The 18,941-nt window shown below is 44.8% G+C and overlaps 1 protein-coding gene across 1 annotated transcript in view; it reads right to left on the reverse strand.

Moving 5' to 3' along the window:
* Nucleotides 1-1,624: 1,624 nt before the first annotated feature.
* The window catches only part of C1QTNF2 (C1q and TNF related 2), a 22,184-nt gene continuing 4,867 nt past the window's right edge, over nt 1,625-18,941 (reverse strand). The window contains exons 2-3 of the mRNA XM_040441946.1: nt 4,829-5,086; nt 1,625-3,525 (exon numbers count right to left, since the gene is read on the reverse strand). Coding sequence (XP_040297880.1) covers nt 2,873-3,525; nt 4,829-5,086 — 911 coding nt within the window. The 3' untranslated portion in view covers nt 1,625-2,872. The remainder of the gene's footprint in view (nt 3,526-4,828; nt 5,087-18,941) is intronic.

Here is an 18,941-nt window from a genome sequence, read left to right on the forward strand (position 1 = left end):
TGCCTTTTGTCAATTTAGACAGAGCTCCCAGTCCGCCCCTGCTTCTGGACCCCACACACGCTCCCAGCTGTGTCCCACTCCCACCAGTAAGGCTATGCTATTAACGGAATAAAGATAAAATCAATACCATTAAAACCTTATCACCCCGTGGCGATCTATGAGCTCCTGCCAGGAGACAACCACTCCCATGGAACTTCTGTCTGGTTGAGCCCCTGCTATGACTGATCTGGTATGTTTTGTAGTTAGCGGGCGCCATCTTAGGATCGGTTTATGATCTAAGTTTAGTGTGTATGTGGGGATTTATTAGCCATAAGGGGGCCCAAAAGTGCACCGTTGGCTTCTGTCTTACTGGTATACATTAGAAAAAGGTTTGGACTAGCATAGTAGACTACGCTAGTCCATACATATAGGGGGACATCTTTGTCTAGAGGCGCTGGCCTCTAAATAACTTAGGCGGACTTTACACTTGTCTACATCTATGCCAGCATCCTTGCTGACGTAGATTTAGACCATTTTCTACGCATAAAACAGGCATAGAAAATGATAAATGAGCCGGCCTGCCCTTTCCCCCACCCACGCCATGTCCCATTTTTTTTTTGTTACCTGGCGTGAGCGGAGGGAAAAAGTTGCAGATTGCGGTCCCCAATACACAGAACAGCCAGCAAAATGCAGATCCACCAAAAATACAGATAACGTTCTTGTAGCATCCGTTTTTTTCTGGACCCATTGTAACAATGCCTATTCTTCTCTGCAAAATGGACATGAATAGTGCTATTTTTTTTTGCAGGACTGCGGAACAGACATATGGATGACAGCTATGTATACATAGTCATATGACAGCTATGTATACATATGACAGCTATGTATACATAGTCATAGAGCAAAGGCTGTCAATCACTGATAGGGCCGCATCCTTGACTTCAAAGCCCAGAATGAGCAGAATATTAAATCAATAAATTACAAGTTATATGACCTATGCTCAGGACAGGTCATCAATATCAGATCGGCGAGGGTCCGACACCCGACACCCCCTCCGATCAGCTGTATGTGCCGTCTCCCTTATCTCTTCCTGTCCGCTGCTGCTGTCTATGGCAAATCTCACAGATGCCACGATTGCTATTGCTTGCGTCAACTGAAGAGTTAAATAACGGGATTTGGCGTGATCGCCATTCTCCATCATTGCGGCCAGGTGCCTGCTGTATTATACAGCTGGCACCAGCCACGTATGGAGTGGGATCACTGCAACAGCTCTCTCCATACAGTACCGGTACATCACGGTGGCTGAAGGGGTTAATGGACTGTCAATGGGGTTGCAGTGCAACATGCCACATGCGGTGTCTGCGACGCAACAATCGCAGATGATCTAACCCTATTGGATTGTTGGTTGCAAGTAGCACATGAGTTTACGCCTATAGACTACAATGACAGTTGTGACTGTGACTTTCCTGAGTTTTTGAAGGCAAGTTGTAAATAATTTACACCAGAAACTGCTATAAATCATAGTCCAGCTATTATTTGTCATATATTTACGTTTCTAGCAGATGGGGGGCCACGTATGTGCCTAATTTATTAAGAGGCCTGTGCCTCACTCCAGCACAGATTTAGATCAAGACTGGTATATGAAACGCCAATCTTGGCGCTATTAGAGAAGTGTTAATATTTTTCATTATCTCATATTCAGGGAACTGCAATTTCGGTTATCTGTTGTGGTCACTGTATAGCAGGTGCTTCCTTCATGATGGTCACTGACCAGTGTAGGCTGCCCTCCAGTGTGGACTAACCAATAGACCTCCAGTTTAATAAGTAAGTGGAAACCTACTCTTTTGAATTGCCTTGGAAGGCTCCTGACAAAGGAGCAAGCAAATTTCCTGCTGAGGAAGTTGGAAGACACTACCAGGTTGAGATTGCTACGTACATATGTTATTGATATTACTCCCTTTGACAGCAGATTAAATTTATTTAAAGGAATTTTTCTGGAATTCTTCTGTTTTTAGTTATGTCCTATAGCATGTAAGACCTAATGAAAGAGTCATCTTTAATTGCTCCCCAACGTTATGGTCCTGCGTCCTGGCTCCCATCTGGACATCTTTTGTCCCTGGCTTGTTTACATCCGGCCAGGTTAGGGACATGGTCAGGTGCGCTGCTGCAGACAATGACCGGCTTGGTGGAGACATCACTGCTGAAGCCAGTCATTGGCTGCAGCAGCATATGTGCTACGTCCATACCCTGACTGGAAGTAAACAAGCAAGGGACAGAAAGATGGTTGAACGAGAGCCGGGGCGCAAGACCAGAGAGTAGAGGAGCATAACTCTCTTTTTATTAGGTAAGCCAAAGGCAGGAGTGGATCTTAAAAGAAGAAAAAGCATATAGGAACAACTGATTCTTCTCCTCTCCATTATATCTGCTCCTGGGTTTGGTTTAGAAACTGCAAAAACTACCACAAAAAAGGAGCAGGACGCAGCCAATGTGCTTAATTAACATTGTAGAGAAGGTGAAATTGATAGAATTTGCTTATTATTACATTGTAAGTTAAAAAGTTACATTATGCTACTGGCACAAGTTAATTGAGAGACTGTTAACAAAGGGCATATCTTACCAGATGACTAACAGATGTACAACCACTGGGAACCCACTGGTCCTTCAAACTAGAGTGTCCCGAGAAGAGGCCACTGTGCTTGAGTAGTAAGTCACCCACCCATAAACAGTCTCATTTGGTTTGAAAGTGGTTACAACAGTTAGATACTTGGCAGTAAGACATTTCTTGTATATCCAGTCAATATATACGTTTTTGTACCTATAAAGAAATGTTCAATGGTATAAGCTTCTCCAGTTCTCTGTACAAGAAGACCATACTTGATTAGGAGCATCGACCTCAGCTTATATCTGTTTCCTTCATGACCTTGATCTTTTTCTTTATTTCATCAATATGCTCTTGGTCAGGGTAAATGAGGAATCCTGTAAATAAACTGTCTGTCCAATATGGATCATAGAAAAGGCCGTTTTGTTCAGAGTAGAAAATCTGTAACCACACTTCATCTCCAGCCTTTAGTAGAAGTATGGTGGAGCCTGAGGCAATGTCATGATTCCCAGTGTTGGCATCAAAAGTCTTTATTTTGTATTGGCCATTGTGGACCAGACCAATGGCCAAGTGTTTATTGGCCAAAGTGATGTCATATGTAAAGAAATAAATACCAGGTATGCTACATATATATTTACCACTTGTTGCATTATAATGTCCTCCTTCATTCATAAGGATTTTGTCAAATTTAATGGGCAGACGTTCTTTTGGGTAACTCTTTGTAACTGCAACAGAAAATGCTGACTTTGCTTTTTTGGACCCACAACTGCATGGTCCAGGCATTCCTGCATCACCTTTTTTTCCTTTTGGACCCTTTGTTCCTTCTTTCCCTTGCTTTCCAGGATCACCACGTATACCTTTGGGTCCTCTTGGACCAGCTCTTCCTATAGCACCCTGCTTGCCCTTGCCACCTTGTTTTCCTGGATTCCCAACCCTTCCAGGGGTACCTATGGAAGGAAGATAACATATTTATGTGTATTGATTACTATCATTAAAGGGCATCTGTCAGTAGATTAGTAGAAACTGACATGTTTCACGTGCTCTTGGCTGAAGGCATCTGTGTTGGTCCCATGTCCGGATACTAAAGTGCACAGCACAGCAGCCTTTAGGATAAGTCAGGGCCAGGCGTGATTACGTTTACGCTGCTTGGTCCTGTCACTCAAGTGCAGAGGGTTCACCTCTTTTTCACCTCTCTAACTATCCTCCTGGCCAGCACAGGTGTCACTTTTGTCTTCCGACCACGTCCTCTGAGATATTCCACAGCTCAAATGTAAATAAAAGCTGAAATTTTTTTTTTTTTTCCACAATAATGCCTCTTGTACATCGTCTTATTATCTTTTGGGAGACACCTATGTCATTTCCCGTCAAAAAATTACTTGCTGGTTGAATAAAAGTAACTAAGTCAAAATTTGGCAGGTGTATGAATAATTATGGGCAGCGCTGTAATTTGCATCCGGATTTCCCAGCAGATTTCTCATAATGCTTTTCAAAGAAAGTAAAATCGCTGATAAAAACAGGGTAAATCCACATCACAACAGGAATGCTGCAGATTTCATAATCTGAAGTATACCCTCAAACCTATAGCAAGAAAATCTAATATAGTACATGTGTAGGTAGGACATTTAGAAAACCCCATTCACATAAAATATACTGCAACAAGTGTGTCTGTATGTGGCCTAAAGAGGCAGGTACAAGGTATCCATCACTATACAGCTGGCATCTAGTGGAGGGAAGAAATGTGTGTGGTTTGTCATCCGCTAGCTTGGTAAATTTAGTACAATGGTGTGCCACTTGGTGGTAGGGCTTATTCAGATATGTGTTCCAAAATCATCCATGGAAAATTTCTACCACTGCTTTCCTTCAGTATGTCATCCATTTTTTATGTCAGCAAACAAAAAACTACTTTCAAAAGTTTATAGCATCTCCTAACAGCCATCTGTTAAAAACAGACTGTACACGGATTGCGTCTGTATGCTCTCCGTTTTTTTCATGGATCCACTGACCTGAATAAGAGAGTGTAGCATGAGAATCAGAACAAAGGAGTGCATGCTGAGATTTTCGCTGCATGGAATATGTTTGGTCCATATGGAAAATCAAGCAAGTACATTGGCTCACTGACTATAATGTGTCAGTGTTCGGTTTGCGTGCTGTCCGTTGTACACTCCGACAGCACACAAACAAGAGCATCGCTCATCTGCATAGACTCTCAACCAGAGCATAGCAAATCATTCACAGCCAGCACAGAATTACCTTCATCGCCTTTTTCTCCCTTTTCCCCGTCTTTTCCATCTTTCCCATCTTTGCCTGGAAATCCTATTCTTCCAATGGTGCCAGCTGATCCTGGATGTCCTGGCACTCCAGGTGGCCCTGGAGGTCCTGGTAAACTACAGAAGAGCTGGGAAGTGTCTTTTAGGTAGGAAGACTCTCCACGTACAGCGCTGCTGACAAGGTTATCTGCTGAGCATTGAACAGCCCAAACTAGGAGCATCAGAGACATCATTTTGGACCCTGTGTTTTAATGACAGAAAAAGAGATATTAATCGTATGTCTAGTAGAAAAAAAGGTTGAAAATGTTTTAGACTAAAGACTAAACAATACACTTCCCTCAACAATTTTGCCTTGGGCAGACATCTACTTTGCCTACCCCTTTACACAACTGGCTGGAGATGATACTGGGGTCTGAAAAGATAAGGACCACAAGCCCCAAAACATGTTTTACCCCCATCCTCCCCGTAAAAAAAAAAAAATACCGTATATCTATAAGACGATGGCAGGTTTAGATACAGGAGCTCAGACCACCATGAAATCCAACCAACCAACTACAACTCATCTCTGCACATAAACTCCACATCCTTCTGCTACTCCAAAGGCTCCTCTGAATACCCCCTACACAGTATTGTGTAGGGGGTACACACTGTGCTTAGTAAGCTGCAAGATGGTCACAGCACTTCTCAAACAGCTGATTGGCGGGAGTCCCAGGTGTTGGACCGCCAACAATCAGATACTGATGACCTATGGAGAGGATAGGTCATCAGTTAAAAAGGTTTGAAAACCCCTTTAAAGGGGTTGTCCGAGTTATTTTTTTGTTCTTTCTATGTTCCTAACTGGGCAAATATAACAGCTTTCCAATTAACTCACTTTATCTGTAGTGCCTGGTTTCTCAGATTTCACTGAGGGTCACATGACCTGTGATGTCAGCTTTTCTCCCTGCTCTGATAATGTTCGTTTACAAGCCTGTAAACGAGACGTCACTGTGCTGGCCACGCCCCCCTTCACTGCCGGCTGTGTGCTTTATCCTAGGATTCTTAACCCCTTCAGCTGCACAGACTTCGTAGCTGCAGGCAGTGACAATTCTGGGCACAGGAGCTGACAGACTAGAGAGAGCATTGCACAAGAAGGTAGGGGGAAGATCCTGTGTGTATTAGCAGTGTCATTATACAGCTGGGACTTGTAGTTCTACACATACAAGTTGCTGTTGATTCTCCCAGCACTCAGGGCAGCTCTTGTATTCTCTCCCTGAGCAGAGCAGGGGGAGGGGCAGAGATTGTTTTTATTGCATGTAAACAAGGGCCAGAAGAGAACCAGGGAAATGAGAAAATATTTTTTTTTTTGCATAAAACTTGCTTATCTTAATTATATATTGCTGCCCATCAGATTTTGGCCTCATGCACACGACCGTTGTGTGCACCCGTGGCCGTTGTTCCGTTTTCCGTGATTTTCTGCGGACCCATTGACTTTCAATGGGTCTGTTGAAAACTCGGAAAATGCACCGTTTCTCATCCGCCTCCGTAATCCGTGTATCCTGTCCGTCAAAAAAATATGACCTGTCCTATTTTTTTGACGGACAACGGTTCACGGACCCATTCAAGTCAATGGGTCCGTGAAAAAACACGGATGCACACAAGATTGGCATCCGTGTCCGTGATCCGTGTCCGTAGGCTACTTTCACACAGACGGATCCGAAGATCCGTCTGCATAAAAGCTTTTTCAGAGCTGAGTTTTCACTTCACAGTATATTCTAACACAGAGGCGTTCCCATAGTGATGGGGACGCTTCTAGTTAGAATATACTACGAACTGTGTACATGACTGCCCCCTGCTGCCTGGCAGCACCCGATCTCTTACAGGGGGCTGTGATCAGCACAATTAACCCCTCAGGTGCCGCACCTGAAGGGGTTAATTTTGCGTATCATAGCCCCCTGTAAGAGATCAGGGGCTGCCAGGCAGCAGGGGGCAGACCCCCCCTCCCTCCCAGTTTTAATTTCATTGGTGGCCAGTGCGGCCCCCCTCCCCCCCTCTATTGTATTAATATCATTGGTGGCCAGTGTGCGCCCCCCCCCCCCCCGGCCCCCCTCTATTGTATTAATATCATTGGTGGCCAGTGTGCGGCCTCCCCTCTCCCCCCCCCGATCATTGGTGGCAGCGGAGAGTTCCGATCGGAGTCCCAGTTTAATCGCTGGGGCTCCGATCGGTAACCATGGCAACCAGGACGCTACTGCAGTTCTGGTTGCGATGGTTACTTAGCAATATTAGAAGAATCATACTTACCTGCTGCGCTGTCTGTGACCGGCCGGGAGCTCCTCCTACTGGTAAGTGACAGATCATTAAGCAATGCGCCGCACAGACCTGTCACTTACCAGTAGGAGGAGCTCCCGGCCGGTCACAGACAGCGCAGCAGGTAACTATGATGCTTCTAATATTGCTAAGTAACCATGGCAACCAGGACTGCAGTAGCGTCCTGGTTGCCATGGTTACCGATCGGAGCCCCAGTGATTAAACTGGGACTCCGATTGGAACTCTCCGCTGCCACCAATGATCGGGGGGGGGGGGGGGGGCGAGAGGGGAGGCCGCACACTGGCCACCAATGATATTAATACAATAGAGGGGGGGGCACACACTGGCCACCAATGATAATACAATAGAGGGAGGGAGGGGGACCACACACTGGCCACCAATGATAATACAATAGAGGGAGGGAGGGGGGGCACACACTGGCCACCAATGATAATACAATAGAGGGAGGGAGGGGGGGCCGCACACTGGCCACCAATGATAATACAATAGAGGGAGGGGGGGCCGCAGACTGGCCACCAATGATAATACAATAGAGGGAGGGGGGCCACACACTGGCCACCAATGATAATACAATAGAGGGAGGGAGGGAGGGAGGGCCGCACACTGGCCACCAATGATAATACAATAGAGGGGGGGCCGGGGGGCGCACACTGGCCACCAATGATAATACAATAGAGGGAGGGGGGGCCGGGGGGGGGCGCACACTGGCCACCAATGATATTCAAACTGAGGAGGGAGGGGGGTCTGCCCCCTGCTGCCTGGCAGCCCCTGATCTCTTACAGGGGGATATGATACGCACAATTAACCCCTTCAGGTGCGGCACCTGAGGGGTTAATTGTGCTGATCACAGCCCCCTGTAAGAGATCGGGTGCTGCCAGGCAGCAGGGGGCAGTCATGTACACAGTTCTTAGTATATTCTAACTTGAAACGTCCCCATCACCATGGGAACGCCTCTGTGTTAGAATATACTGTCGGATATGAGTTTTCACGATCTAACTCAAATCCGATGGTATATTCTAACATAGAGGCGTTCCCATGGTGATGGGGACGCTTCAAGTTAAAATATACCATCAGATTGGAGAAAACTCAGATCCTATGGTATATTAACTCCTGACTTTACATTGAAAGTCAATGGGGGACGGATCCGTTTGCAATTGCACCATATTGTGTCAATGTCAAACGGATCCGTCCACATTGACTTGCATTGTAAGTCAGGACGGATCCGTTTGGCTCCGCACGGCCAGGCGGACACCAAAACGACTTTTGACCAAAAATCAAGGAAGACCCACGGACGAAAAAACGGTCACGGACCAACGGAACCCCATTTTGCGGACCGTGAAAAAATACTGTCGTGTGCATGAGGCCTTTCAGTGCTATATTTTTTTTTTCATAACTCGGACAACCGCTTTAAGGACAGATATTACTTCTTTTTTCTTGAATCCAGTCATGGTTTTAGCCTCCAAAACTGGATGTATCTCTGCTTTTTATAACTTTAAGGGGGTTATCCATTGACTAGTGTAAAAAAATTAAAATCAGAAATGATATAGTACATGACAATCTCTTTTTAACAAAGCTAGAACCAGCCCTGTATCGCACATGGATCGAGAGATCTCCACATACATTGCTCTGCTATATTTAGATCAAGCTGAAAGATCAAGGGAAGTGTCTTTTCTGCTGCAGCTAAGGGGGCGTGTCTCAGCTCTACCTATCACAGCTCAGAAGGCAGTTGAAGGATGAAACTGAGCATGTGCGGCCTTCTCAGTGAGTAGGTCAAATAAATAAGGAAAAGAACAAACAGCAGGTGGCGCTACACAGATACATTTTATTGAATACCTCAGTGGCTATGCTACATTTTTTATTACATGTAATTACAAAAGTATTCAGATACAGGTGCTGGTTTGAAAACTTTAGAATATGTTTTTTTGGGGGACAACCCCTTTAACCACCTCCGGACCGCCTAACGCAGGATCGCGTTCCGGAGGTGGCAGCCCTGCGCAGAGTCACGCATATATGCGTCATCTCGCGATGGCCGAGATTTCCTGTGAACGCGCGCACACAGGCGCGCGCGCTCACAGGAACGGAAGGTAAGAGAGTTGATCTCCAGCCTGCCAGCGGCGATCGTTCGCTGGCAGGCTGGAGATGTGTTTTTTTTAACCCCTAACAGGTATATTAGACGCTGTTTTGATAACAGCGTCTAATATACCTGCTACCTGGTCCTCTGGTGGTCCCCTTTGTTTGGATCGACCACCAGAGGACACAGGTAGCTCAGTAAAGTACCACCAAGCACCACTACACTACACTACACCCCCCCCCCCGTCACTTATTAACCCCTTATTAGCCCCTGATCACCCCTGATCACCCCATATAGACTCCCTGATCACCCCCCTGTCATTGATTACCCCCCTGTCATTGATCACCCCCCTGTAAAGCTCCATTCAGATGTCCGCATGATTTTTACGGATCCACTGATAGATGGATCGGATCCGCAAAACGCATCCGGACGTCTGAATGAAGCCTTACAGGGGCGTGATGAATGACTGTGGTGATCACCCCATATAGACTCCCTGATCACCCCCCTGTCATTGATCACCCCCCTGTCATTGATTACCCCCCTGTCATTGATTACCCCCCTGTAAAGCTCCATTCAGACGTCCGCATGATTTTTACGGATCCACTGATAGATGGATCGGATCCGCAAAACGCATCCGGACGTCTGAATGAAGCCTTACAGGGGCATGATCAATGACTGTGGTGATCACCCCATATAGACTCCCTGATCACCCCCCTGTAAAGCTCCATTCAGATGTCCGCATGATTTTTACGGATGCACTGATAGATGGATCCGATCCGCAAAACGCATCCGGACGTCTGAATGAAGCCTTACAGGGGCATGATCAATGACTGTGGTGATCACCCCATATAGACTCCCTGATCACCCCCCTGTAAAGCTCCATTCAGATGTCCGCATGATTTTTACGGATGCACTGATAGATGGATCCGATCCGCAAAACGCATCCGGACGTCTGAATGAAGCCTTACAGGGGCATGATCAATGACTGTGGTGATCACCCCATATAGACTCCCTGATCACCCCCCTGTAAAGCTCCATTCAGATGTCCGCATGATTTGTACGGATGCACTGATAGATGGATCGGATCCGCAAAACGCATCCGGACGTCTGAATGAAGCCTTACAGGGGCGTGATCAATGACTGTGGTGATCAACCCATATAGACTCCCTGATCACCCCCCTGTCATTGATTACCCCCCTGTCATTGATTACCCCCCTGTAAAGCTCCATTCAGATGTCCGCATGATTTGTACGGATGCACTGATAGATGGATCCGATCCGCAAAACGCATCCGGACGTCTGAATGAAGCCTTACAGGGGCATGATCAATGACTGTGGTGATCACCCCATATAGACTCCCTGATCACCCCCCTGTAAAGCTCCATTCAGATGTCCGCATGATTTTTACGGATGCACTGATAGATGGATCGGATCCGCAAAACGCATCCGGACGTCTGAATGAAGCCTTACAGGGGCGTGATCAATGACTGTGGTGATCAACCCATATAGACTCCCTGATCACCCCCCTGTCATTGATTACCCCCCTGTCATTGATTACCCCCCTGTAAAGCTCCATTCAGATGTCCGCATGATTTTTACGGATGCACTGATAGATGGATCGGATCCGCAAAACGCATACGGACGTCTGAATGAAGCCTTACAGGGGCATGATCAATGACTGTGGTGATCACCGCATGTAGACTCCCTGATCACCCCCCTGTCATTGATTACCCCCCTGTCATTGATTACCCCCCTGTAAAGCTCCATTCAGACGTCCGCATGATTTTTACGGATCCACTGATAGATGGATCGGATCCGCAAAACGCATACGGACGTCTGAATGAAGCCTTACACGGGCGTGATCAATGACTGTGGTTATCACCCCATATAGACTCCCTGATCACCCCCCTGTCATTGATCACACCCCTGTCATTGATCACACCCCTGTCATTGATCACCCCTCTGTAAGGCTCCATTCAGACATTTTTTTGGCCCAAGTTAGCGGAATTTTTTTATTTTTTTCTTACAAAGTCTCATATTCCACTAACTTGTGTCAAAAAATAAAATCTCACATGAACTCACCACACCCCTCACGGAAACCAAATGCGTAAAATTTTTTAGACATTTATATTCCAGACTTCTTCTCACGCTTTAGGGCCCCTAGAATGCCAGGGCAGTATAAATACCCCACATGTGACCCCATTTCGGAAAGAAGACACCCCCAGGTATTCCGTGAGGGGCATATTGAGTCCATGAAAGATTGAAATTTTTGTCCCAAGTTAGCGGAACGGGAGACTTTGTGAGAAAAAAATTAAAAATATCAATTTCCGCTAACTTGTGCCAAAAAAAAAAAAATTTCTATGAACTCGCCATGCCCCTCATTGAATACCTTGGGGTGTCTTCTTTCCAAAATGGGGTCACATGTGGGGTATTTATACTGCCCTGGCATTCTAGGGGCCCCAAAGCGTGAGAAGAAGTCTGGTATCCAAATGTCTAAAAATGCCCCCCTAAAAGGAATTTGGGCACCTTTGCGCATCTAGGCTGCAAAAAAGTGTCACACATCTGGTATCGCCGTACTCAGGAGAAGGTGGGGAATGTGTTTTGGGGTGTCATTTTACATATACCCATGCTGGGTGAGAGAAATATCTTGGTCAAATGCCAACTTTGTATAAAAAAATGGGAAAAGTTGTCTTTTGCCAAGATATTTCTCTCACCCAGCAAGGGTATATGTAAAATGACACCCCAAAACACATTCCCCACCTTCTCCTGAGTACGGCAATACCAGATGTGTGACACTTTTTTGCAGCCTAGGTGGGCAAAGGGGCCCATATTCCAAAGAGTACCTTTAGGATTTCACAGGTCATTTACCTACTTACCACACATTAGGGCCCCTGGAAAATGCCAGGGCAGTATAACTACCCCACAAGTGACCCCATTTTGGAAAGAAGACACCCCAAGGTATTCCGTGAGGGGCATGGCAAGTTCCTAGAATTTTTTATTTTTTGTCACAAGTTAGTGGAAAATGATGATTTTTTTTTTTTTTTTTTTTTTCATACAAAGTCTCATATTCCACTAACTTGTGACAAAAAATAAAAATTTTCATGAACTCACTATGCCCATCAGCGAATACCTTGGGGTCTCTTCTTTCCAAAATGGGGTCACTTGTGGGGTAGTTATACTGCCCTGGCATTCTAGGGGCCCAAATGTGTGGTAAGGAGTTTGAAATCAAATTCTGTAAAAAATGACGAGTGAAATCCGAAAGGTGCTCTTTTGAATATGGGCCCCTTTGCCCACCTAGGCTGCAAAAAAGTGTCACACATCTGGTATCTCCGTAATCGGGAGAAGTTGGGGAATGTGTTTTGGGGTGTCATTTTACATATACCCATGCTGGGTGAGAGAAATATCTTGGCAAAAGACAACTTTTCCCATTTTTTTATACAAAGTTGGCATTTGACCAAGATATTTATCTCACCCAGCATGGGTATATGTAAAAAGACACCCCAAAACACATTCCTCAACTTCTCCTGAGTACGGGGATACCAGATGTGTGACACTTTTTTGCAGCCTAGGTGGGCAAAGGGGCCCATATTCCAAAGAGTACCTTTAGGATTTCACAGGTCATTTACCTACTTACCACACATTAGGGCCCCTGGAAAATGCCAGGGCAGTATAACTACCCCACAAGTGACCCCATTTTGGAAAGAAGACACCCCAAGGTATTCCGTGAGGGGCATGGCAAGTTCCTAGAATTTTTTATTTTTTGTCACAAGTTAGTGGAAAATGATGATTTTTTTTTTTTTTTTCATACAAAGTCTCATATTCCACTAACTTGTGACAAAAAATAAAAATTTTCATGAACTCACTATGCCCATCAGCGAATACCTTGGGGTCTCTTCTTTCCAAAATGGGGTCACTTGTGGGGTAGTTATACTGCCCTGGCATTCTAGGGGCCCAAATGTGTGGTAAGGAGTTTGAAATCAAATTCTGTAAAAAATGACGAGTGAAATCCGAAAGGTGCTCTTTGGAATATGGGCCCCTTTGCCCACCTAGGCTGCAAAAAAGTGTCACACATCTGGTATCTCCGTAATCGGGAGAAGTTGGGGAATGTGTTTTGGGGTGTCATTTTACATATACCCATGCTGGGTGAGAGAAATATCTTGGCAAAAGACAACTTTTCCCATTTTTTTATACAAAGTTGGCATTTGACCAAGATATTTATCTCACCCAGCATGGGTATATGTAAAAAGACACCCCAAAACACATTCCTCAACTTCTCCTGAGTACGGGGATACCAGATGTGTGACACTTTTTTGCAGCCTAGGTGGGCAAAGGGGCCCACATTCCAAAGAGCACCTTTTGGATTTCATAGGTCATTTTTTACTGAATTTGATTTCAAACTCCTTACCACACATTTGGGCCCCTAGAATGCCAGGGCAGTATAACTACCCCACAAGTGACCCCATTTTGGAAAGAAGAGACCCCAAGGTATTCGCTGATGGGCATAGTGAGTTCATGGAAGTTTTTATTTTTTGTCACAAGTTAGTGGAATATGAGACTTTGTATGAAAAAAAAAAAAAAAAAAAATCATCATTTTCCACTAACTTGTGACAAAAAATAAAAAATTCTAGGAACTCGCCATGCCCCTCACGGAATACCTTTGGGTCTCTTCTTTCCAAAATGGGGTCACTTGTGGGGTAGTTATACTGCCCTGGCATTCTAGGGGCCCAAATGTGTGGTAAGGAGTTTGAAATCAAATTCTGAAAAAAATGACCTGTCAAATCCGAAAGGTGCTCTTTGGAATATGGGCCCCTTTGCCCACCTAGGCTGCAAAAAAGTGTCACACATCTGGTATCTCCGTACTCAGGAGAAGGTGGGGAATGTGTTTTGGGGTGTCATTTTATATATACCCATGCTGGGTGAGATAAATATCTTGGTCAAATGCCAACTTTGTATAAAAAAATGGGAAAAGTTGTCTTTTGCCAAGATATTTCTCTCACCCAGCAAGGGTATATGTAAAATGACACCCCAAAACACATTCCCCACCTTCTCCTGAGTACGGAGATACCAGATGTGTGACACTTTTTTGCAGCCTAGGTGGGCAAAGGGGCCCATATTCCAAAGAGCACCTTTCGGATTTGACAGGTCATTTTTTTCAGAATTTGATTTCAAACTCCTTACCACACATTTGGGCCCCTAGAATGCCAGGGCAGTATAACTACCCCACAAGTGACCCCATTTTGGAAAGAAGAGACCCAAAGGTATTTCGTGATGGGCATAGTGAGTTCATAGAAGTTTTTATTTTTTGTCACAAGTTAGTGGAATATGAGACTTTGTAAGAAAAAAAAAAAAAAAAAATCATCATTTTCCGCTAACTTGTGACAAAAAATAAAAAGTTCTATGAACTCACTATGCCCATCAGCGAATACCTTAGGGTGTGTACTTTCCGAAATGGGGTCATTTGTGGGGTGTTTGTACTGTCTGGCCATTGTAGAACCTCAGGAAACATGACAGGTGCTCAGAAAGTCAGAGCTGCTTCAAAAAGCGGAAATTCACATTTTTGTACCATAGTTTGTAAACGCTATAACTTTTACCCAAACCATTTTTTTTTTACCCAAACATTTTTTTTTTATCAAAGACATGTAGAACAATAAATTTAGAGCAAAATTTCTATATGGATCTCGTTTTTTTTGCAAAATTTTACAACTGAAAGTGAAAAATGTCATTTTTTTGCAAAAAAATCGTTAAATTTCGATTAATAACAAAAAAAGTAAAAATGTCAGCAGCAATGAAATACCACCAAATGAAAGCTCTATTAGTGAGAAGAAAAGGAGGTAAAATTCATTTGGGTGGTAAGTTGCATGACCGAGCAATAAACGGTGAAAGTAGTGTAGGTCAGAAGTGTAAAAAGTGGCCTGGTCTTTCAGGGTGTTTAAGCACTGGGGGCTGAGGTGGTTAAGACCACCCCTGTGAACAGCAGTACAGGAGGGAGATGACTGACCACTATCTCTCTATACATACAAACACATAAATGCTATCAATCATTGATCACACCTTCCCTATGTACTTAGGGCTGTTCACAGGGGGGACTCTTAGGGCTGTATTACACCAACAGATTATCTTATTAATATCCGTCCAATCAGACCAATAGTTGGTGTGTATAACAAAAGATCTGTGTGTAAACGACCATCTGACCAATGAGTGGTCAGAAAATTTGTCAGATAATCTGTTGGTGTAATACAGGCCTTAAGTTTGAAAAAGCTGAGATATAAAAGTAAAAAATTCAAGTTTTACTGAATCTTTGCTCATAAAACCATATATCAATCTGCTCAGCTCCTCCTGCTCTATAACATGGTGCCTGAAGTTTACACTGTATTTTGTGGTGACAAGTCCTCCTTTAGGGTCCATTTACACGTCCGTAGTGTATTGTGAATCCGCAATACACCCGGCCGGCACCCCAATAGAACTGCCCATTCTTGTCCGCAATTGCGGACAAGAATAGGACATGTTCTATTTTTTTCCGGATCCGCGGACCGGAAGATTGTGGGCGCTCTCCGGAAATGCGGATGCGGACAGCACGCTGTATGCTGTCTGCATCCATTCCTGCCCCATAGAGAATGAATGGGTCCGCACCTGTTCCGCAATTTGCGGAACGGATGCAGACCCATTCTACGGACGTGTGAATGGACCCTAAAAGGCACAGGCCTCCTAATAAATTTGATTTATTTCTAGGCAGCTATGAGCTGGTGTAGATTTAAACTTATCATCTGCACCAGTTTCTGGCATAAATGATAGTAAGGGCTCATGCACATAACTGTATGTATTTTGCGGTCTGCAAAACAAGGATCCGCAAAAAAAACAAAAAACAATGACATCCGTTTGACGTCCGTGTTACATCAGTTTTTTTGCTGATTCATTGTAACAAAGCCTGTCCTTGTCCGCAAAACGGACAAGAATAGGGCATGTTCTATTTTTTGCTGGCCCATTGAAATGAATGCTTCTGCAAACTGCCTGCAAAAAAACCATAACGGACACGGACAAAAAATACGTTTGTGTGCATGAGCCCTAAATCTGTTGGGCTAGGGGAGGCTCCACACTTTACCCATTATTAATTGTTACTTTTGAAAAATGTTGAGAGAAGTGAAAAGTTGCAAATTATGGCAGAAATTTGCGGCACCTAAGGGGTTAATTGTGCGGATCACAGCCCCCTGTAAGAGATCGGGTGCTGCCAGGCAGCAGGGGGCAGTCATGTACACAGTTCTCAGTATATTCTAACTTGAAGCGTCCCCATCACTATGGGAACGCCTCTGTGTTAGAATATACTGTCGGATCTGAGTTTCACGATCTAACTCAAATCCGATGGTATATTCTAACATAGAGGCGTTCCCATGGTGATGGGGACGCTTCAAGGTAAAATATACCATCGGATTGGAGAAAACTCCGATCCGATGGTATAATAGGGACTCCTGACTTTACATTGAAAGTCAATGGGGGACGGATCCGTTTGCAATTGCACCATATTGTGTCAACGTCAAACGGATCCGTCCCCATTGACTTGCATTGTAAGTCAGGACGGATCCGTTTGGGTCCGCACGTCCAGGCGGACACCAAAACGACTTTTTCCTTCATGTCCATGGATCCTCCAAAAATCAAGGAAGACCCACGGAAGAAAAAACGGACACGGATCACGGAACTACGGAACCCGTTTTTGCGGACCGCAAAAAAAAACGTCTGTGTGCATGAGGCCTCTCACTGTGATTTTTTTGTAAAAAGATCACAGAAAGGCACGGAGCATTATCAATCTGTTAGTGCTCCGTGTCTCTGCTGTCCAGAGCGGGGCTTGGCACTCTTTCACGCTGCGGATGACAGGCACGGCATCCGCTCGTGTGAAACAGCCCTAATAGTGCCTAATTAGGCTGCATGACCGTGTGCAATCTGCAAAACACGGCCCGATTGTCTGCCGCCTCCCCAGGACCAACAGCGGCTTCTCTGATACAAACTCACTGCCTCATACTGATTTACGATTAAATTCGTTTTTGTCCGGTCAAAAGCCGTAATTTGATGGAAAGCGGCCGGATCTCCATCGGACCCTATTACAGTCAATGGGGATCCACTGGTTCACAGCATTATCTGGCTATGCCAGACATAGTGGGTTCCAGGATGCTGTTGCTCTGCCAGGACAGCCTGCCACATTTCAAAACGCACATATGAACATATCCGAAGAGTATAAGCCTTCAGAGAGAACATCACTCACTTAACATCCAAATTCTTTAGCTCAGTTTTAGTTTGCATTGATTCTTGCCTAAGCTTCGTAGACTGGTCATAACTGGAAACATGCGTTCTTTGAGTTCAAGAGAGTAAATTGAAAGCAGAGGTACAGAAGTGTCCATGATATGTATGGGCGTACTCTAGGAGAACCTACTGAGAAAATGTTCATCTTTGTAATTCTGCTCACATGTACTGCAGACCTGGTCAGTGATTTCCATCAGTGAGTGTGAGTGGAGTCTACACAGAGGTATGATGAAAGATTTGCACTTGTTCTGTGTTTTTGACCCGCTCAGAATCACTGATGGAAATCGCTGACCAAATCAGTGAAGTGTGAACTAGGCCTTATGATGCAAAAGGCTGGGGCTACACAAGGAGCTTAGCCCCGACAAGTAGATCTTTTGTGACTGCTGGGATACAGCAACTTGTAGGTCACACATACATAACTTGTGATAAAAGCAGTGCTACAAAGCTTTGGTCATGTGGTGCTTCTTGTGTCTCCTTGTAGACCCAGCCTTAAACCTTAAAACTGAAAATGAAGCAACTTTGAAAATAGGCTTCATTAAGAAATATCCTACTCTTTTGTGTTCACAGCTCCTATGCAGGCCTATGTTTCTTCATGGTTACAGAGAACAAACATCTGCCCCTACTTCCTGCTAAGGCTATCTTCACATGTGTTTTTGCTGTACAGTTTTGAGATCCGGCAGGTGATCTCCAAAACACAGCAAAACGCATCCGTTTGAATATTACAACCAGCTGCATCCATTCAGAACAGATCAGGTTGAATTGTATTGAAAATGAACATGTCCAAAAAAAAACAACGATCTGGCACCATTGACTTACATGGTTTTTATTGCAGAACCTGGCATGTTCAGTTTCCCAAGCTGCACACAAAAACGCTGGCTCGGCTATTTTCGTCTGCCCCATAAAAATTAATGGGAGCAGGGGCCGTGTGTGGGCTCCCATTCGCTTCTATAGGAGCAGCGCTTGGTGGTGGGCGGACCCCGGGAAACCCGGGGTCCTCCAGCCACAGCTCTCCCCTCTCCGTTCTCCTTGTAGGTGCGGGTCCCTCCTCAGACAATGGGGTCATATCCTAGCGATATGCCCCATTGTATGTGATGGGAATACCCCTTTAAACTAGGAGCAGGTGGGACCTGCACCTACCAGACATTTATCTAGCGTTGCCAACCAGAATTTTTCTGGACAATTTATCCCAAAATCACGGACAGCAAAGTTTTTTTTTGACAAATTGGAAAACCATAATGAATGATAACGATTATAAGTAATACGGGTCTACAGAACAGTATACTGATAAGAACTCATCACTGGCATGTACTGTGAGCTGTAAAATGATGAGAATATAATCTGGTCATGTAACGCGTCTATCTTTTTTTTTTATGAACACAGGAAAAAAGTTGCCTATTTTTATGGACTGTCCATAGTGGATATGCTCTAAA

This window comes from Bufo bufo, chromosome 1 (genome assembly GCF_905171765.1).
Source record: "Bufo bufo chromosome 1, aBufBuf1.1, whole genome shotgun sequence".
Classification (NCBI taxonomy): domain Eukaryota; kingdom Metazoa; phylum Chordata; class Amphibia; order Anura; family Bufonidae; genus Bufo; species Bufo bufo.